The 21497-nt window shown below is 32.7% G+C and overlaps 1 protein-coding gene and 1 pseudogene across 3 annotated transcripts; both read left to right on the forward strand.

Annotated features, from left to right (window-relative positions):
* Positions 1 to 1028: 1028 nt before the first annotated feature.
* On the forward strand, positions 1029 to 7681 carry LOC120150250 (protein TIFY 8-like). Of its 3 annotated transcripts, none has more exons than XM_039162942.1 (7): positions 1029 to 1569; positions 2360 to 2520; positions 2625 to 3073; positions 3178 to 3265; positions 5120 to 5342; positions 5539 to 5612; positions 7597 to 7681. In XM_039162942.1, the coding sequence occupies exons 1-7, from the start codon at positions 1335 to 1337 to the stop codon at positions 7618 to 7620; spliced, it is 1254 nt and encodes a 417-aa protein (XP_039018873.1). In that variant the 5' UTR covers positions 1029 to 1334; the 3' UTR covers positions 7621 to 7681. The 3 variants fall into 3 exon arrangements, with proteins under 3 accessions (XP_039018873.1, XP_039018872.1, XP_039018874.1); XM_039162941.1 differs by lacking the exon at positions 7597 to 7681 and adding an exon at positions 6753 to 6946; XM_039162943.1 differs by lacking the exon at positions 7597 to 7681 and having other exon boundaries at positions 1033 to 1569; positions 5539 to 5689.
* Positions 7682 to 10264: 2583 nt separating this feature from the next.
* Positions 10265 to 12739, forward strand: LOC120150524 (annotated as a pseudogene).
* The last annotated feature ends 8758 nt before the right edge of the window (positions 12740 to 21497 follow it).

The following is a 21497-nucleotide window of genomic DNA, read 5'->3' on the forward strand; positions in this document are numbered from 1 at the left end:
AAGACGATAATGAGACCCATGGAGAACACGAGGATGATCAACATATATGATATTAAAATAAAAAGAGATATTCGTACAATAAGTCACTAAACTTCATCAATTCTGAAGTAGGCCACTAAACTATTATTAGATTATTAACAAATTATTTTGAATTAAAATGAGAACCAAATTGAAGATTTTTAAATATTGAGGATTTTTTTTGAATTTAAGATCAATTTAATAGAATGTGTATGTCTTCATGACTAAAACTATTATTATATCAAAATGTCATATCACTATTTCCTTTAAGTCAATGATCAAACTTAAAAATCAGTGACCAAAATAGAAAAAATGTAAAAGTAGAAAAAAATTGAAAAAAATATTTTAGTGATCAGAACATAAATACAAGAATAAGTGAGTAACTAAAAAAAATGTAATTTACCCAAAACAAATAAAGCACCTTATAGGAGCTATAAGCCTATATCCTTCCTTTACCACGTTTCAATAAAAGGAGCATCTTTGTTTCTGAATAATTGCACAATACTCGAGGAGTATAAATGTAAGATTATTAGGTATAATTAAACTTTTTAACTCCAATCGAATCATAATTTTATATAATCAATTAAATTCTAAAAAAATTTGAATTCATGTATTCTTAAAATAAAATACGAACAACTTAAAATTTTAATAATTAGTATATTAATTTTATAGTTTGAGTCGAATCTCATAATTCTATAAGATATATACATACCACATTAAAAAATATGAATATATATATATATATATATATATCGTACATAATTATGAAAAAAACGTTTAAATTAAAATCAAATAATAACATAACATAATAAATATTCAAAATTAAATTTAAATATGTTAACTTGATTCGAATCTCATTAATTTATTAAATTCAAAAGATTTTAAATAAAATCTAAACTATAAAATAGAATCTCTCAACTCAACTATCTTAAATTTTTTCGATTCAACTCCGTCCAATAAACTACAATACACAAAACAGGAATATTTGTGCCGGAGAACCAAACAACCCAAAGTTCAACCTTGCCTTGATCAACGCACAGAGAGACGGGAAAAGAAATACTAAACCCCCAATTAAAACTGAGAGAATCACAGAAACAAAACCTTTTGCTTTTTAATGCTCCCTCTCTTCTCTCTGTCCTTTATAAAAAATCGTGCTTTCTTTTCTCAGTTTTTCTTTTTCTTTCTTTTTTTTAACAAAAAGAGCTTGAGAGAGAAGTGAGAAGCTAGGCTATGGTCGAGCAGCAACAGCAGAAGAATGATGATGATGTGAAGATATTGGTAATGACGACGACGACGACGACGGTGGTGGTGATGAAATGGCCTTGCTGAAAATGGCCCAACCGAGCAAAACTACCAACATCGACAATGTCAACGCTAACACCACTTCAATTCATTTGCAACACCACCAAGTAAACCCAACAATGGTTCATGATTTCCTGGGTATGAAAGCTTCAGATTCCCCTCTCGTTCTAGCTCCCAAGGCCACTGCTGCAAGGGTCTCTGAGGCTTCCGCTTCTGCTTCAGCCTCTTCCACCTCTGCTATGGGTTCTGGTAAGTTTTTCTGTCTTGCCCTTAAAGCTGCCCCTTTTCGAAGCTGTAATGTAAATGGGATTGCTTGGGGTTTTCGTTCTTTTTCCCCCTTTGATGCTTTTGATGGGTGGTTTTCATCATTTCATGTGAAAAATTCCCAGTATAGTAACTCGTTAGGGAAAATATAATTATTACCGTATAGTTTCATGCTTAGTTTTGATTTTGGGTTTCTCCCCTGTTCTTGAAACTCGAAAAGCTTGATTTATCTGTTAAAGTAGCATGTTCTTACTCTAAGGTTGGGGTTGGTGTTCTCTATTTTGGATTAGTTTTTGTGAGGTTAGCAATGGAGTTGGTAGCTCCTCACCAAGGCCACCTCTCTCCATGTTCTATTTTCTCTGATTTCTTCTTCTTCTTTATTTAACATTAGGCTATATGACTGTGCAAAGTAAGGGATTATGGTTCCACTTTCAGTGAAAACTTCAAGTTCTCCGATTTGTCTTCTTTTATATGATAAATTAAGCCTTTTAGATGTTTGGTGACTTTATCTACTCAATGCTGCTGTGCAAAGTCTTAGTTTTTATTTTAGGAGTCTTTAGTTTTTATTTTAGGAGTCTTTATTTTGACCATAATAGATGTTGCTAGTTTGTTGTAGCACACTTGCTCACAATGATATGCTTTTTACCTCAGTATGTTGACATTCTTAATATTCAAATTTATTTCTTGTAATTGTATTGCTGATGTTGCTATCTTTTTTTTGAATTGGTATTCAACCTATTACAACTAAAGTTTGATCCATTTTTTCACCAATTAGTTGGACAGGTGGGAAATCATCTTGAGGGCATTCCATACTACGGTCCAAAGAGTGACATTTCTGGGACAGAGATAAGCAACAGATTGGTAGGAAGTAAGAGAAGTAAGTCGGACTCGCTTTTCATGGGTCATGAATCTCTTGAAAGCTTGCATTTGATGAAGGTATTTTTTGTACATCTTATTATGTTTTATCTCTCTCTTTTCGAAGTGAAGAAGCTCTATTTGTTGTTAAGTCATTTGTATGTACTAAATATTTTTGTATTCAGATGCTCCATAATGGCGCTGGGGGAGAGCGACCTAGAAGGACAAAGGAAGATGAAGTTTTACACAGTATGCAGTCAATGAGGCCTTCTTCTGCGTCTCTTATATCACTGGCTCCCACCGGTAGTAGACCTGATGGGATTGCTTCCAAATGGGAGCAATCTATCCCTGTTATAGGCTCTGCAGTTCAGTATGGCACACGTGGTGGCCACTTTATGCCTTTTATGCATCAAGTATCATCGGACAGGTTCAAAGATACAAATGTTGGTCCCGTTATCTCTCCGGCAGCTGCTGATGAAGGATCTAGAACCGGAATTAAAGTCCCTGACATATTAAGCTCTATTAATGCTCCTAGTGTTCCTGCTGAGAAAAACTCATCAGGGGTAGTGCCAACTGGCAGCAGGCCAAAGTCGAGGGCTCATATTTCAGATCCAGAATCTTCAGTCCCTCCAAGGTGAATTTCATATAATCTCTGTTTTCTGTTTTTGGTGGTTGTGCCCTGGAAAGAAAAAAGATAGACACTGATAATGAAAGCTGGATTTTCTGTTTTACTGACAGTCGACGAGGCTTAACATCCACCAGCCGACAAATGACGATATTTTATGCTGGCCAGGCTCATGTCTTTGACGATGTGCATCCAAACAAGGTTGGTTTATTGTTTTTCCCATTGGAGCTCTAGTTTTTAAATTTCAGTTTTCCTCCATAGAGCTTGTGGTGCATGCCTATAAGGAACTCTGTTTGATTCAAGTATTTCTTCTAATTGAATATCCAGGTCTAGTTCTGCTAGGCTAAGTCATAATATAATCCATAGAATTGCAAAAGCAACTACTTTTCAAATTTCTCCGTTGTTGGTTGAATCCATCTGTGTTTCTCTAACTCGGGTATGACTGTTGGATAGGGGTATGTGTCTGACACGGGATATTCAATTTTTCCTACGCATTTCAATGTATTTGGAGGGTCATATCCTGTTACCCATGTCCAAAAATGTGTCTGATGTGTCTCGGGCTTTGATACTTAAAGAAAAATGAAGAGTAGGAATAAATAGAAGTCAATGGTCTTGCACACAAGGACCATTGAGCTCATACAATATATAATTTAACCGACGATAGACCTGCCTTATAACCATGTACATTGGATTTTAGATGTTTCATAAAAGTTCGATATGCCAGCATGTTTTCAGAAATATCTGATGAGATTGCCTGTCATTCTTTTGATATATATAGTATTCTCCTTAATTTCTGGAGAATATATTGTTGATTCAAAGTAGCTGGGTTAGGGTGACACAATGTTGTCTTGTTCTAATGATCGAATGCTTTTTTCCTCAACATCGATATAGGACTAACAAAACATAATTTACAAAAGTAGAAGCATAACATTTAGTTTTCGAGTTAAACATGATACTCAAGGAAATGGAACTACCTTTTTTACTTTCTCGCATAACATATGCGCACCACTATGGCTTGTTATGGACTACTACCTAAGTTTGTGTGTTTACTTCTGATGGAAGTTTAGAGGTGTTTTTCTTTATTTAGCTCTCTATTTTTGGATTTTACAGTCCATTTGAGATTTAATAGTGTGGGACCATGAAATATGCCATTACAGGGGCTCATATATATATGCATAGTTTTTATGAGGATCTGTTATTTACCTTTGAATATTGAGAAACTGAAGATTCATATAGACTTGGGAATTTGAGTTCAACTGAGATTTCATAATGTTTCTTCAATTTTTGTTTTCTTTTTCAATCCATATTCCATCTTGTGATACTGATGCTAAGTGGTTCATTTTCTTAGAAGAATACATGGTGATTTCAGTTTTGTATTAACTATTATTAGCCCTTTATCTCCTTTTTGGTGATATAAAGGAGGATTCCTTTCTGTTCATTCAGAATCCGTATCTTTCTCTTCTTGAAAAGTTCAATCTTCTCCAAAGTCTGATCTTATTTGTTACTTGAGTTACTTTGTTGTCAGTTATATTTTGAATTCGGCAACGGGTGGATCATGACCGTTAATCATTTTGTTGAGCTGCACTTGGAGCTATGTTTCTCTGGTGTTTGAGCTATGGGAAACCAATCTGTTAGTTGTTTTTACCGTTTTAGTTTTTGAAACGCGAAGGGGTGTTGGCTTTCAGCTGCACTTCTGTTAACTTCTTCATACATGTTTGATGGCCACGCATAATCCTAAAAGATATCATTTGAGGGAAGGACATTGATGATCCTTCAACCGGTCTCTCCTCACCCTTTTTTCTGCTCCATTCTTCCTGACGGAAACTTGCCAATTGGATTGCTTGAAATACACTTATAATTAAGGTATACAAATGTTTAGTCAAAGGGAGTCCTCTTAACTCGGATTTCTAACGGCATGCAGGACCCCTTCTATGTTAAAGCTCTTTCAGAATTTAGTCTAGTGGCCTGTGGCTTAGTTGGTCTCCATGACATATATGAATGCTATTGTTTCATACATTTGTGTTCATGCTACTGTTTGCTGCATGGTTATTTCAGGCAGATGTAATAATGGCCTTGGCTGGGTCAAACGGAGGATCTTGGTCGACAACCTACTCCCCTAAATCTGCTACGAGGCCGGCTAGTGAAAACCATGCAGGCAATCGTGAATTTGAAGCAGTGGTAAACATGCCGTTTTCACAAGAATTTCAGGGGAGGATAGCTGTTGCTGGTAATACTAGTCAAGGAACTGGCTCTGGTGAACGAACCTCAATACCAACAGGTGATCCTTCTACTCCCATGGTTAATATGTAGTTCATCGGTCTCCATTACGGTTTCATCACTATTGTTTACCGGTTTCCCTAGCCTGAGATAGAAAACATCTTTTTGCATGAAGTTGTGATTTGTGGACCAGTAAACACAACCGAATCGAGATTTGAATATGATAATGCAATTGATAAGAAATGGTCTATATGTAGGGGTTCCTCAAGGCGCCATTGTTATGGCAAAAGAAGCAAGAAATCCGGAACTTACTATCGACGATAAGAAAGAGGTATGAATTTAAAGAGAGAGAGTTACTTATCTATGTCACCCTTAATGCCTCAACATTTTTGTGTGGAAATTTCTGCATTAATCATCTTTGTTCCCCTTAAAGAAAACCTTGTTTATAGAGCAGACAATTGGATTATCAATTTGTCACAACCCATTTTAAATTAAAATTTTAAAATATTAATTTAGTTAATTTAGGGACTAAATTGCAAATTTTTAAAGTTTGTAGTTCGGTTTTGAATCTATCCCCCATTTCCAAAAATCAAAAACCCCAAATTCCCAAATTTACCAACGACAATCCTTAGCCGCCGCCCCTTCACTAATTCCTCGTCGTCTGGTCATCTTTGGAGTGCACCGCCGCCAACATTCTACTCGTCGTCGATCGGCGACCAAAACCCCTCCAACCCCGCTCTAGAATTTGTCGTCTTTCACTGTGGGGGAACTCACCAAGGAATTGTCGCAAAACCCACCTCGTCGCTCGATTTTTCCTCGATTCTGTCCGTTCAAGGCGTTGGTTTGCCTCACTGCCGCCGCCACTGAATTCTCCACCTCCATGCGCTCAAAACCCAACCACTGGGTCACGTCGATGTCGCCGGTTTCGTCCGTCTGCCGTCGGGGTAAGTGTTTCGGTCTTTTACTTTTGATTTCGATGGTTTTAGCTGGTTTTGAGTGTTGATACGTCTTGGTATTGATGATTTGGTGATCTCATAGTGCTCGGCTGTTGCCCCCCGACCCTGTCACGCTCGCTGCGTGCGCGAGGGGATCTTCTGTCGGTCCAGGAGTCTTTTGGAACCGGTCCAGTCAAACCGAACCGTGTCAAGCTGAGTCAACTCACTGAGCCAATTCGCTGAGTCAAACTGGTTGAGTCAACTCGAACAGAGTAAACTCGTTGACTTTGACTGACTGTTGACTTGACTATTGACTTTGATCAGCGTTGACTTTGTCCAAAAAGTCAAATTTTTTGAAAAGTCATATTTTATGTTTTTTAACGTCATGAGTTTGAATCTGGAGTCTGTTTTGTCAAATTTGAACCCGAAAGCCTACAAATTGTCCGTCAAACTCGAGCATGCATATGTAATTAAGCATTTGTTTAAGAATAATTAAATTAAGGTTAATGACTGATCTAAGATATTTTTATTTGAAGGTGCACGAGATTCTCCCGACCATTTGACAATTTGACCCAGTTCCTCTCGATCTATTCGACCTTGTGAGCCAATGATTACTCGTATGACCCGTGAATATTATGAATACCTAGATTAAAATTTTACTTCGATATTAACTCATTTATTTATGAATTAGGTTAGAGCACTACTGTAGAGCGTTGTGAGATAGGTGCTCAGTAGACTGTTGACTGATCCATTTTGTTAGGTGTGTTCCTTATGTGCTATATGATTGTTTTATCTGTTTTGAAATGTGATTTTTCCAAAATTGCTGAATTATTGAATTTTTTATCAGCTTGACGTTACGATTTACTAGTTTATTGTTTATGAACTATGGCTATTTGATATATGTTATCTGACTATTTGTTCTTACTGGAAATATGATTTTGTCGATTATGGATCATTGAATTCACTTACTGTGTGAATTGTTTTATCGAGATACTATTTTGGGTAGGATACTGGAGTATGTAGGTTCAGCTTTGATCAAGTTGGTAATTTCTTACGGACCTAAGGCGACTCTTGGGTATGCTCCGAGGCCTTGAGAACTTTCTTGGGTAGACTCTCAGGCCCCAAGGTGCTCCCTTAGGTTAGCCCATATACCCCTATACCAATGGGTATAAGGTAAGTCCTTATGGATGCAGTTATGAGAGATTGCATTTCGGTGTACGGGAGGAGGGTATATATGAATTTTAAACTATAAAATCTCACTGAATGCCTTATGCTACGTTACTGAATCATTTTTTGAATACTTTAATAAAACGTTTTTTTTTTGCACTATTGGGACACACTGAGCTCCCTAGTTTACTCTCTAAACTTTTCCCCTTTCAGATACTTTTGGATAGTCACCCCTGACTTGGCACTTAGAGGATCGACACATGACCTACAATAATTTTTGTCGTAATGTTTCTATCTTTCAAAACTGTCCTTATCTGGTGACATGTGACTGTTTTATTTTGTGTTGCATGTTTTATGTTGTATTTTAATTTACTACTGATGTACATGTTATTGGGATATTCAGTTTATGGTTTACTTTTGACATTCCATATTTTGTTATACACTTAATATTTTATGTCTTATATTATTGTTTTAACTTATTTAATATTACTATGATTTAAGTTATTTTAAGATCGTTAACGTAATCCGCTAGATCTAGTCGTAATGTATAGGTTGGGTCTAAGGGATTACACAATTGGTCATCAGTGGCAAATATTTTTAAGCTTTTCATGTGTTCTTTTTCAACTTCTAAATTTGGTGGTTCAATATGTGTAAGATATAATAATAGTACGGTTATAACTACATGCATCTTAAAGGTACTAATCATTCCTCACGTGTAATAAGAGATCACCTAACTGGACAAAAATGTTCATAAATGTGAAATTGTACAAAACTCTCCCCTTATTCCATGTGCCACTCAAACAATATAAATATAAAAATTGTTTTATTCAGTGGATTCTAATTAACGAATTCATTTAAATCATGCAGTCAAGCATGTGGCCCCTAAATGTGTTTTTGTTTCTTGTGTTATGATTTTATTTGTTAAAAGAAAAATAGAAAAAGGAAAAAAACAATTCAATATTTTTATCTATTATTAGTTTTGGCTGAGTGTTTGTTCGTTTTTTTAATTTACCAAAATGATGATCGCACGAGAGAATTCACCACCCAACCTTAATTACAAAGTGTTTTTCACAATCGAATAGAAATTATCTTATTTGATGCAATTGGTGGGATGGACATTATTCCTGAAATTTTAACACAGGCAAAGATTATACATCTAAGATATGAGGCGAAAATCAACGATATTGCTTTTTTCGTAATAAAGAAATTAGGTAAAAAAAGAATTTTAATGATGGGGAAGTCGTCTTCTCTTTTAAAATACCCGAATATTAAATTAGTTGATTAATATATTGAATATCGATGGTTATATAGTTGATTATGTATTTATTTATTTCTGAATTCAAAGTGGGTTGATCTTCTCCTTGATAAAAGATACAAAAGGAAATAAAAACTACTCCGGCTGATTGAACTATTACGTTCTTTTATGCAATTGTCACTAAGGTAAATTATAAGTTTAGTATCTCAACTATCACTTTTATTATGTTTTGGTCATTCAACTATTTTTTTAAATCGTATCTAACGTTTAGTTTTGATTTTATTTTGGTTACTCACCATTAAAAAGTTCAACGGTGATACTGATATACCGCTATAAGATAACATTACATCATCATTGAAAAAATAAAAAAATGTCACGTCAGTAATTCTGTTAAATTTTTAATGATAGATGATCAAAATATAACAACTATGATTTTGAAAAAAAGAAATAATTAAGTGACCAAAACGCAATAAAAATAATAGTTGGGTCATTAAACATGTTGTTTACTCTTGTTTTTATTGGACATGGGGCTATTTAACTTTTAAATTAGGCAATCCTTTTCAAAATTTCCAAGAACTGAACCCTTGTGGACAAAGTACCCAAAAACTAAATGAAATATAAAAAAATTCCCTCTTATCATGGAATATAAAAACTATTTTAGTGTTTGAGATGCCCCAAATTTCTGATTGTTTGTTCCTTCTTTCTGATTCAACCATTGTCTCGACATCCAGACAACATTATGTCCAAACAGCCACCCTTAGCCACCACTCCTATGTATAATCTAATTCAAATCCAGTAGTAACGGGCAGAGTCAATAGCGAATATTAAGAAGAGTTAAATTTTCATATCTTTCTATTATATAATGTTTATATATATTTTTTGTATATCAAATTTATATAGATGATTTAGGGTTGTATAACAAGTTGATCCATGTCGATAGAGACAGCCATTTGTTGGGTAGGAGGTACTGTGCCCCATTTTTTTTTTTGATAGAATATCATTTGAAGTCATTATTAGTTTAAATATTTGTCAAATAAAAACTTTGTCTTTCTCAATTTTTAAATTTAAATACTTAATAAATCTTTCTCCCATCCAATGTTTGATTCTAGCTCTACCTCTGTCTATCGAAAAAGTAATAATCAAGTAAGTACTTGAGCGGATATTACCTCAATTGAACCTCTTATTTGAAAATTCATGATCAAATAAGCCCTAAAACTTGATTATAATATTTTTAATAATGACTCAATTGAGTTGTTATTTTTTAAAATTTTAAAGACTTATTAGAATATAATTTTCAAATAATTAAGAATTTAATTGAGATAACATTTCTATCAAAGACTTATTCGATCATAACTTAATTCTACATGGGAGAATATTTTTTTTAAAGTATGAGATAATTATATTTTAGTACATGTTCATAATTTTCTTAATTCTATTGACAACACATAGCATGCAAACACATCTGTATAAACTCATGACTTCTATTAATTTATATTATATTAGCACATGACAATCTTATATATGTATATAAAATTGTACATGCTTTATTAATCAACACAGCTAAGAAAGCCTTGAGCATAGTTCATTAATTTATTTGTTTACTTTTTCTTTCTCTTTGAACTCGTAATGACCACTGCTCTCTCCCAAGTCTATAGGGAAAATCCGATCCACGGACACCATATCATCCCTTTGGATATCAACTCCGTCCGGACAGTGCCCGGTTCACATGTGTGGCCTAAATTCGAAAACTTCTCATCAAATCATCGGTCAACGATCCCGATCGTCGATCTTAAAGATCCCAATGCTATAAAACTTGCAGGGCAAGCATGTGAGACATGGGCGTGGCTTGGGCGGCGCAAACTGCGCGACCGCTCAGGCCCCCAAAAAAATATATATATATAGTGGCATTTTTCCAATAAACGTCACTATAGATTGACCTATTGCGACGTTTTTTTCCAAAAAAACGCCACTATTATTGTGCAGGCCCCAAAAAAAAGCCCAAAAATATATATATAGTGACGTTTTCCAATAAACACCACTATAGATGGACCTAATGCGATGTTTTTTTCAAAAAACACCACTATTATTGCGCAGGCCCAAAAAAATGCCCAAAAAAAAATATATATAGTGACGTTTTTCCAATAAACACCACTATAGATGGACCTATTACGACGTTTTTTTTCAAAAAAACGCCACTATTGTTACCCAAAATCGAATATATCTAAAAAATAGGGCCCCTTTATAAGAATTTGTACAGGCCCCCGAAAACCTAGCCACGGCCCTGGTTATTAATCATGGCATTCCTTTGAATCTTCTTGAAGAAGTGGAGTCGGAGACTCGACGACTGTTCTTCCTCCTGGCCCAGACGAAGCTGAAGGCTTTACGCAAACCGGAAAGTGCCACCGGATATGGTCTACCTCTGATATCCAAGTTTTTCCCGAAGTATATGTGGCATGAAGGGTTCACCATCATTGGTTCACCGGGTGATCATGCCAGGATGCTTTGGCCAAGCCCAAACGAAAATGCTCGCTTTTGGTAAGTCCATGCAATTTCCATGCATGCACGTAGACATACTTTGATGAAAACAACGAAAAAAATACAAATATAACTGCTTCTTGGATCTTTAAATTGAACCCTAATTTGTTCATTTCGTTTGAAACTTCTCCTTGTTGACAAGACTTGAGATAGATTTTGGTTTCTTTTTTTTTTTTATGAAAGAGGGTTTTATCTTTGCCCAAGAAAAATCTCCTATTTAGTGGGGTTGGGGACCTTTTAATTATTATAGCGTCTATGGTAATTATAATTATAGACCACGTTTGATATATATAATCTTACCATACCATTTATGAGGGGGCAATAAGATTTACGAATGACACACATTCAATTTAATACAAAAACCTTATAGGTAGAGTGCATTTGTAGTATTTATTTGCTCTTGTATCTTTTTTTATAAATGTGAGATATACTAAATATATCTGGATATTATATTTTTAATGAATAATTTATACTTAGACTTTAAAAATAGATATAATGATAAAAAAAATTAAAGTTGTTTGGAATATTTTAACTCCAACTTTTTATTTTTTAGTTAAAAAGTCTTTCTGTGCATGAAAATCGTTAGTCAACAAACGATCAATGCTCTAAAATAGAGATTTTTTTTCTTAAAATGAAATGGTGAGGAGTAAGATGCTTCAAACAAAATGATGACTAAAGTGGCCAGTAGAAGATCCACAAATATTTTTTTGGATGGACATATATATATATATATATTTGAATTAATCACTAATATATGATTTATTGATCGAGTGATCTAGATAGAGATTTGTAGACGCCTATTATAGGAGTGATCCTCTCAATTTAATATTCTCTCCCTTCACATATATTAACTAAATAAATTTTTTACTTGAGAGAGAATATAAATAATATTTTAAGATGAACACAATTAATAAAATAAATAAATAATTAAAAAATTTAAATTTTAATATTTATTCTCAATTTTATTTGTATCGTTTAAAGTAATTATTTAATAAAATATTATATAACTCCTTGAATCTTGGGGTTTTGGAAAAACAGCGATGTCATGGGTAGATACCAGAAGAAAATGGAAGTTGTAGCAGAGAAGCTCACAGACCTCATCCTGGAATCGTTGGGAATCTCCATGGAAGACCAAAAGTGGGAAATGGATTCTCCACCTTTCAGCGCCGCCGTCCAGCTCAACTCCTACCCTCCATGCCCCAACCCGAACCGAGCCAAGGGTTTAGCCCCACACACCGACAACTCCAAATCTTCAAACAATGAGCCCCTTGGGTTTCGGTTCTCCCCATTACCGGTGCCCTGGTGGTGAACGTCGGCGACATTTTACATATTTTAACCAATGCTCGGTTCCCTAGCGCACTTCACCGAGCTGTTCTGAACCCAGATGGGTGTCACCGGTTATCAGTGGCTTACTTCTATGGGTTACCCTCAGATTGTAGAGTGTCGCCGTCGTTAAAGATCTTGAATTCCGGCGAAAAACCTAGATACCTATCTGTGACCGTGAAAGAATATGTGGGCATTAAGTCTGAGAATTTCGATGAAGCACTTTCGATAATTAGAATTTAGGATAAACTACACGTTTAGAACAACTATTATCATTTTATTCCCTTTTAATCATCCAACTATTTTGTTTCAAAAGCATACTTAAAGTTATTTTTTTTTGTTTCATTTTGATCACTCATCGTTGAAAAATTAATAATGATACTGACGTGTCAGCATAAGGTAATGTCACATCATCATTGCATTTTTTTCAAAAAATATCATGTCAATAGTTATATTAATTTTTTAATCGTGAGTAGTCAAAATAAAATCAAAATGTAAAATTAACATTGGTTTTGAAAAAATAATAGTTGATTTACTAAAACAGAACAAAAGTGATAATTAAAGTACTAACCATGTAGTTTACCCTAGAATTTAATATTAAGCAAGCCTTTATTTTCCTTCTTTCCCTACACACTAATGATGGGAAGTACTGTGATTTTTAAAAAAAAAATATGTTTAGCTTAAAATGGTTTGTTTAGAATGCTTTGTAATTAAATAAAATTATCCTTACTTTTAAGTTTGTTTAGACTAAAATGGATTTTAAAAATATTTTCCACATTTTTTATTGTTTGTTTCATGGAAAATAGTTTGATTAATATAAAATACTTACAAGTCCAATAAAAAATATTGCCGTTTTGTGGAGAGACTCTCTTTTCAAAAAGGTAATCCATATTTTCAAAAATAACTCCTTACAACTATGATTTTTCAATCGAAAATTAACTCAAATAAGTTAAATATTATGAAATATAATAAATTTTTAATTTGAATTTGTAACGCTATAAATGTCAGGATCAAAGGGGATTATCTCAAGAAAGACGGACTAATATACGGTTAATATACGGCATTACCGAATATATTAAAAGATATTTGACAAATTCGGTTTAGTGCTACCGAAAATATCGAGTAATAATAATGTAATAGGTGAAAATCATGAAGAAATATTAAAAAATTTGGCAACCGACAAACTTAGCTTGTCGGTTTGTATCGATACTTTATAAAAATATATTGATCCATAACAATATAACAAGTAAAAAAATGACAAAACCAGTTTATAAATGACAAAACAGGTTAAACGCTATCGGATATATTGAAAGTGTTGATACTTTATTAAAATATATTGATCCATAACAATATAACAAGTAAAAAAAATAAAAAAATCGGTCTATAAATGACAAAACAGGTAAAACGCTATCGGATATATTGAAAGTGTCGATACTTTATAAAAATGTATCGATCCATAACAATATAACAGGTAAAAAAATGACAAAACCGATCTATAAATGACAAAACAGGTAAAGCGCTACCGGATATATTGAAAGTATCGATACTTTATAAAAATGTATCGATCCATAACAATACAACAGGTAAAAAAAATGACAAAACCGGTCTATAAATGACAAAACAGGTAAAGCGCTACCGGATATATTGAAAGTATCGATACTTTATAAAAATGTATCGATCCATAACAATATAACAGGTAAAAAAATAACAAAACCGATTTATAAATGACAAAACAGGTAAAGCGATACCGAATATATTGATAGTGTCGATACTTTATTATAAGTATCGACACTTTTGGAATTTAAAAGAGAAGAAATTATAGCGCTAATAAAGTGTCGATACTTTATAAAAATATATCGATCTATAACAATATAACAGGTAAAAATATGACAAAACTGGTCTCGAAATGACAAAACCGGTAAAGAGCTACCGGATATGTTGAAAGTGTCGATATTTTATTATAAGTATCAACACTTTTGGAATTTAAAAGAAAAGAAGTTATAGCGCTAATAAAGTGTCGATACTTTATAAAAATGTATCGATCCATAACAATATAACAGGTAAAAATATGACAAAATCGGTTTCGAAATGACAAAACCGGTAGTAAAAAAGTGTGATTGTGTGGTCATTTTTTTTTTCAGAATTTTGATTTTTAATACAAAAAATTAGATATTTTAAACAAAACCCAGTAAGAAAAGAACAAAAACTTTGCAGTAACAAAAGAATAAAATTATGAAACCCACCATGTTATCAGTTTCTCAAAGAACAAAAACCTAAAAACAGACATATCTCAACGCAAACTTATGATATACTCTTATTATCTCCATACGATAAAGTTTGGTCATTTTAGTTTTATTTTTTTGGTTAGAATTTTGTGTCATTGAAACTGTTGATTGAAGATGTTAGGATTTTCGGAAGCTCGAAACGACAATCGGAACGATTTGCAAAGAGGGGTCAGAACGGTTTTATGTTCAGGGAGTAAGGAGATTGAAAGATAGAAAATTGCACAACGATTTAGAGTGGTTCAACTTTCTCAACCAAAGTCCACATCCACTACCTTAGCTCCTCACCAAGGATTTTCCAACAAATTCACTAATTTGTTCTTTCTTTTGAGGACAAATAGATAACCTTACAACTCACTAGTTTTTCCGGGCTAAACTAGAACCTTTCCCTAGCTTTTACACGGGATAAGCTAGAACCTTTCCCCTTTACAATAGGATAAAAGATGTAAACAAGAAAACCTCTCTAAGGTAGGTGTTTACAAGATTGAGCTCACAAGAACAAAGTATTTACAAGAGAGATAAAATAAGAATGAAAAACTCTTCTCTTGTGTTTGATTGTTTGGATAGTTGTTCTCTTTCTTCTTCAAGTGTCCTTAGCTTGTATTTATAGCTTGGAATGTGTTTGAAATCATATCTAGCCGTTGGGGATGTTTTGGAGCCGTTTGGGAATGATTTTTCTGCAAAAATAGGCTGCCCAGAATGGAGGGAATCGGTACCCCTTCATAGGGAATCGATACCCCTTCATAATATTCAAATATTATGACCGTTGGGCTGATGAACAGTGAGGGAATCGATACCCTCAAGGGGGGAATCAGTTCCCTCCGAGTAATCTGTTATTTCTCGGAGCCAAACCATGCAGGAAGAATCTGTACCCGGGGAATCGATACCCCTGGGGGGAATCTGTTCCCGGGGAATCGATACCACCTGGGGGGAATCTGTTCCCCCTGGGGGGAATCTGTACCCCCTGGACAATCTGATTTTTCTTGAAACCCTTTAAAAAGAAAATATTTTTGGCTCGATTAAGGCTCGAAATACTTTGTAAAATTGTTTTAAAATAGTTTAAGTATAAAATACAATTTTACACTTTAGTAAGGATTAAAATGAACTTTGAAAGACTTGGAGTAATATTTTGATATTCAAATAATTACATCGAATATACTTAGAAAATCTTTTGTAAAATCTTAAAATTCATTTAACTTAATTTGTTATATCGAAACATCAAAATGTTTTCAACAATCTCCCCCTTTTTGATATAACAAAACATTTGAGTAATTTTAAGATTTTGAAATCAAGTTTGAAATTACTCCCCCTTACTTTAACACTTCACTTTAACACCTTCACACTTCTCCCCCTTTTTGTTAAATCAAAAAGACTCTAATCTTTGAAGTTCAAAATAACTTTGGAGAGTAAGTAGTAAATTTGACATTTTAAAAATCATTTGAAAAAAAATCAAATCTCCCCCTCAATAAATGCATTCCAAATAAATTTTTTCTTTTAGGATCTTGACACTTAAACAAAATATTGAATTTCTAAAAAGAATAACAAACATGTTTGTAGCACATGAAATTCAATATATATAAGTCTAAAATACTTTATGCAATACCAATTGTTGAAATTTGATATTAATACCAATTGCTAAAATTAAGTGCATTTGCATAAAGTTTTCCAAAAATGTTATGCAATTTTAAAAATTTGATATCATTTGCTAGAGAGATATCATTTTCATTTAGACCACATGCATAAACATTCAAATTTAGGCCAAAAATTAAAATTTATAAAATCAAAGTATTTTGAAATTTGATATCAATTGTTAGAGAGATATCATTAGCATTTAAAACCAATTTTGACCAAAATTCATTATGATGAACTAAAAATTCTCAAAAATAAATGTTCATCATAATCATCTTTTCAACATACATGAGATTAAAACAATGATGCATAATCATTTAAAACCAAAACTCATGCATGCTTAAAATCAAATGAGCAACCAAATAACCTAAATTAAAAGCATTAAGCTTACAGGTTACCCATTCCTTTTTCATGTGTGGATAGAGCATCTTGAATATCATCACTCTCATCACCATTGCTCCCACACACCTACAAAAGACATTTAAGTAGATTTTGGTATCCAAATTGCTTTGGATCCTTGGACGTTAGTTTCAATGCCCCTTGTTCCTTTCGGAACCCATACTTGCCTAATTTTAAAACGTTTTCCTTTCTTCAAAGGACAAGTATGTTCCAAATGACCATGATAATGACAATGTGAGCATATTGTCATTATTGAACTAAATGAATTATTTAAAATGATTTCTTTTTCTTTTGTTAAGCATTCAAGCTTAACTTTTAAATCAAAATTTTGTTTTTCAAAACTATCAATTTTTATTTTTGAAAGCTCTAAATCCTTTTTCAAAATTTCATTTTGGCTTTCAAAATCTATTTTTGTTTTCAAAAGAAAATCGTTTTCAATTTTAAATTTTGAAATCATTTTCTTATAGTTGGAGTTCATGGTCTCAAACTCTGAATATAACCTATTAAAAGCATCTTGTAACTCATCAAATGTATATGAATTAAATTCATTTGAGTTAGAAGATACCTCGGGCTCTTCATAAGCCATTAGAGACACCACCTTTGTTGGTTCTTCTTTCTTGTTTCCATGGATTTCCTCGAGCTTATTCCAAAGCTCCTTGGCACTTGAACATGAAGAAACCCCTTCATAGATTTCAGGACCAAATGCACAAAACAACATGTGCATGGCCTTGGCATTAAGTTGAGTTTTCTTCCGTTCTTTGTCACTCCGCTTCTTCTCCTTATTCTTTGGAGAAGAGTAGGCATTCTTGATTATCTCCCATGCATCAAGATCATTGGATTGGATGAATACCTTAATTAATTTCTTCCAATGATGATAGTTGTCTCCATTGAAGTATGGAGGCTTGTCCGTTGGTAGGGAGTCTTCCATGTGGAACGAGCCGGAGGTGGAAGCCATCTTCTCGGTTGTGTCAGGAATTGGTAGAGCTTCTTCTAGGATCGTCTCAAGGTGGTTAAACCTTCTTAACGAGTTAGGTTCTGATGCCAATTGTTAGGATTTTCAGAAGCTCGAAACGACAACCGGAACGATTTGCAAAGAGGGGTCAGAACGGTTTTGTGTTTAGGGAGTAAGGAGATTGAAAGATAGAAAATTACACAGCGATTTAGAGTGGTTCAACTTTCTCAACCAAAGTCTACATCCACTACCTTAGCTCCTCACCAAGGATTTTCCAACAAATTCACTAATTTGTTCTTTCTTTTGAGGACAAAGAGATAACCTTACAACTCCCTAGTTTTTCTGGGCTAAACTAGAACCTTTCCCTAGCTTTTACACGGGATAAGCTAGAACCTTTCCCCTTTACAATAGGATAAAATATGTAAACAAGAAAACCTCTCTTAGGTAGGTGTTTACAAGATTGAGCTCACAAGAACAAAATATTTACAAGAGAAAGATAAAATAAGAATGAAAAACTCTTCTCTTGTGTTTGATTGCTTGGATAGTTGTTCTCTTTCTTCTTCAAGTGTCCTTAGCTTGTATTTATAGCTTGGAATGTGTTTGAGATCATATCTAGCCGTTGGGGATGTTTTGGAGCCGTTTGGGAATGATTTTTCTGCAAAAATAGGCTGCCCAGAATGGGGAGAATCGGTACCCCTTTATAGGGAATCGATACCCCTTCATAATATTCAAATATTATGACCGTTGGGCTGATGAACAGTGAGGGAATCGGTACCCTCAAGGGGAGAATCGGTTCCCTCCGAGTAATCTGTTATTTCTAGGAGCCAAACCATGCAGGGGGAATCTGTACCCGGGGAATCGATACCCCTGGGGAGAATCTATTCTCGGGGAATCAATACCCCCTGGGGGAATCTGTTCCCCCTGGGGGGAATCTGTACCTCCTGGACAATCTGATTTTTCTTGAAACCCTTTAAAAAGAAAATATTTTTGGCTCGATTAAGGCTCGAAATACTTTGTAAAATTGTTTTAAAATAGTTTAAGTATAAAACACAATTTTACACTTTAGTAAGGATTAAAATGAACTTTGAAAGACTTGGAGTAATATTTTGATATTCAAATAATTACATCGAATATACTTAGAAAATCTTTTGTAAAATCTTAAAATTCATTTAACTTAATTTGTTATATCGAAACATCAAAATGTTTTCAACAGAAGAACTCAAACTGGTGCACGCATAAGTGTTGATTCAAAAAACATCGAAATCGATAATTATTATGTAACAAGTAACTTTACAATGTAACCGGTAAAAATATACTGGTTAATTAGCAAATATGTTTACATTATGTATCGACACTCTTTAAATATGTGTCGATACTTTTTTCCCAAAATGAAAGCACAACGAGATGTACGCATAAAGTGTCGATACATTTAAAATTGTATAAATCCCAAAAACATCAAAACCGATAATTATAATGTAATAGGTAAATTTGCAATGTTACTGGTTTAAATATACATGTTTAGTTAGAAAATATGTCAATATAAGCGCTACCTATTACATTATATAAACACTACCTAATATATTATTGTACTTGATAATATTTCTAGTTAAATGATATAACATAACCAATCTAAATTTTAACCGGTCACTTGTTTAACAAGTCACGCCGTTTTTAGCCATTTTTAGACGCCGCACAGCAGAAGTTCCCGGATCAAAGTTTGTACTTTGACTGAGAATTTGAACCGACCATTTTCAAAATGCCCACACCTAGTAATAATGTGCCACCAAATTGTTTAAAAGGGTTGGAATCATGAAATGGACTCACTTGGTATTAGAAGATTAGGTTTGGGTTAATTTGGAAAGGAATCGTGACTAAATCAAATTTAAAAAGGAGATTTTTTATTTAGTTATAAAGGTTGGAGGACCAAAAGTACAATTAACCTGTTTGAGTAAAAATGGGTTGTATAAGTGGTCTTAAGGAAGATGTTGGCATGGGATAAACGGAGAGGGGATGCAATATTTTTTGAAAAATGAATACTTGTATTACTATACATGAATAACATCACTAAGGTGATATTTATTTTTGCAGAGGTAAAAGGTATGCAGTTTGCGGACCACATCTGCAGGCATCTACATCAGAAGAAGTGAACCAAAAGTCTGCAGTCTGCAAGAAGAAGACTGTTTGTTTTTTAACGTCTGCAGACTGCTAAAATAAACTGAAATATAAATAAACTGACTTTTTAAACTTAAAAGAGTTTTGTAATACTGAAATTTAAATAATTTTAGTTTTACAATACTGAAATTTAAATAATTCATACAACTAAAATAATAATTTTTTTAGAAAAATAAACACCACCTTATTAATTTAATTATAAGTCTCACATAATTACATGTATTATTAGTTTTATAAGTTTTATAGAATAAAATTTATAAATGATCATTAAATTATATGATTTTTTAAACATTAAATTATCTAAAGTTATACAATAATATTAAATTTTGAATTTTATTATCATATGGCACAACAACATTAATTATCATTAAACTATTATTAATCAATGAATCATACACCTCTTTTTTTTTAACATTAATTATCATTAAACTATTATTAAATATGCAATTATGTAATACTTTTAATTTTTTAAATATATATATTCATAATTTATTTTTATAATTATATGATATTTTTAGAAAATATTTTTTAATTTATCAAATTATTTTATGATTATCTTTTATTTAATTGTGATTATATTTTAAAATTTTAAAAACATAATTTATAATTTTTAATATTTTAAAATCTTAATTATCAAACAATGAAATCATTTTTTATTAAGTAATGTGGTTTAAATACTTACATTTCGTATAAAAAGTTTAAATATAATTTAAAAATAACAAATCCAAAAAATATTATATTTAAACTTAAATCAAAATAATTAAAATAAATATAAAATTTTAATAATATATAAAATAATTTATATGATATAAAATTAAATATCTATAATATAATATTAAAAAATTAATATTTAATTTATTTAAAAAATTAATATTAAAATTAATATCTATAATATAATATTAAAAAATAATATTTAATTTATTTAAAAAATTAATATTAAAATTATTTAAAAAATTAATATTAAAATTAAAATCAAATATAATATAAAATTAAATATAAAACCTCTTTGAAGAGGTTAGAAGACGTCCGTAGACATAAGGTCACATCTGCGCTGCGCAGACCACACGCAGACGTTAGAAGAGCTTCTGTCTTCTAAAAAACAAACGGTATGCGAAGCCCAATGTCTGCGCGTGGTCTGCGCGGCGCAGTCATAAGAGTTTTGAAGACTTTAAACAGTGAAAACAAACACCACCTAAGTACGTCATTGTTGATCCAGTCTAGATGATCATGTTCAAATCATATATCATTATTACAAGATAAATCTCATTAGGTAAGACTATGATCATATGGATATCTTGAGTGAATAATGATTTTTGAAATCGATACTTCAAGGATAATATTGACTTTAATGCACCATTTCATCAGTCTAGTCTAAGTGACTTATTTCGACCGTTGAGGAAGAATCGAATTGATGATCGAGTTATGGCGGAGAAATCCGATTGAAGAGCATGTTAGTATGATGGTTAATTATCTATGATGTCGATATGGCATGTATGATATAAATTTAGATGGTGAAATATTACTTTAAAATGTTGAATATTGAATAAGTTAATGATAGAGTTAAAAA

Source organism: Hibiscus syriacus, unplaced genomic scaffold (assembly GCF_006381635.1).
Source record: "Hibiscus syriacus cultivar Baekdansim isolate YM2019G1 unplaced genomic scaffold, ASM638163v2 tig00111022_pilon, whole genome shotgun sequence".
In the NCBI taxonomy this organism is placed as follows: Eukaryota; Viridiplantae; Streptophyta; class Magnoliopsida; order Malvales; family Malvaceae; genus Hibiscus; species Hibiscus syriacus.

Coding starts and splice junctions, on each gene's coding strand:
- LOC120150250 (XM_039162941.1), top strand. CDS start 1,335: ATGGCCTTGCTGAAAATGGCCCAACCGAGCAAAACTACCAACATCGAC. Junction 5,343..5,538: donor ACGAACCTCAATACCAACAG/GTGATCCTTCTA, acceptor GTCTATATGTAG/GGGTTCCTCAAGGCGCCATT. Junction 5,613..6,752: donor CTATCGACGATAAGAAAGAG/GTATGAATTTAA, acceptor TTTTATTTGAAG/GTGCACGAGATTCTCCCGAC.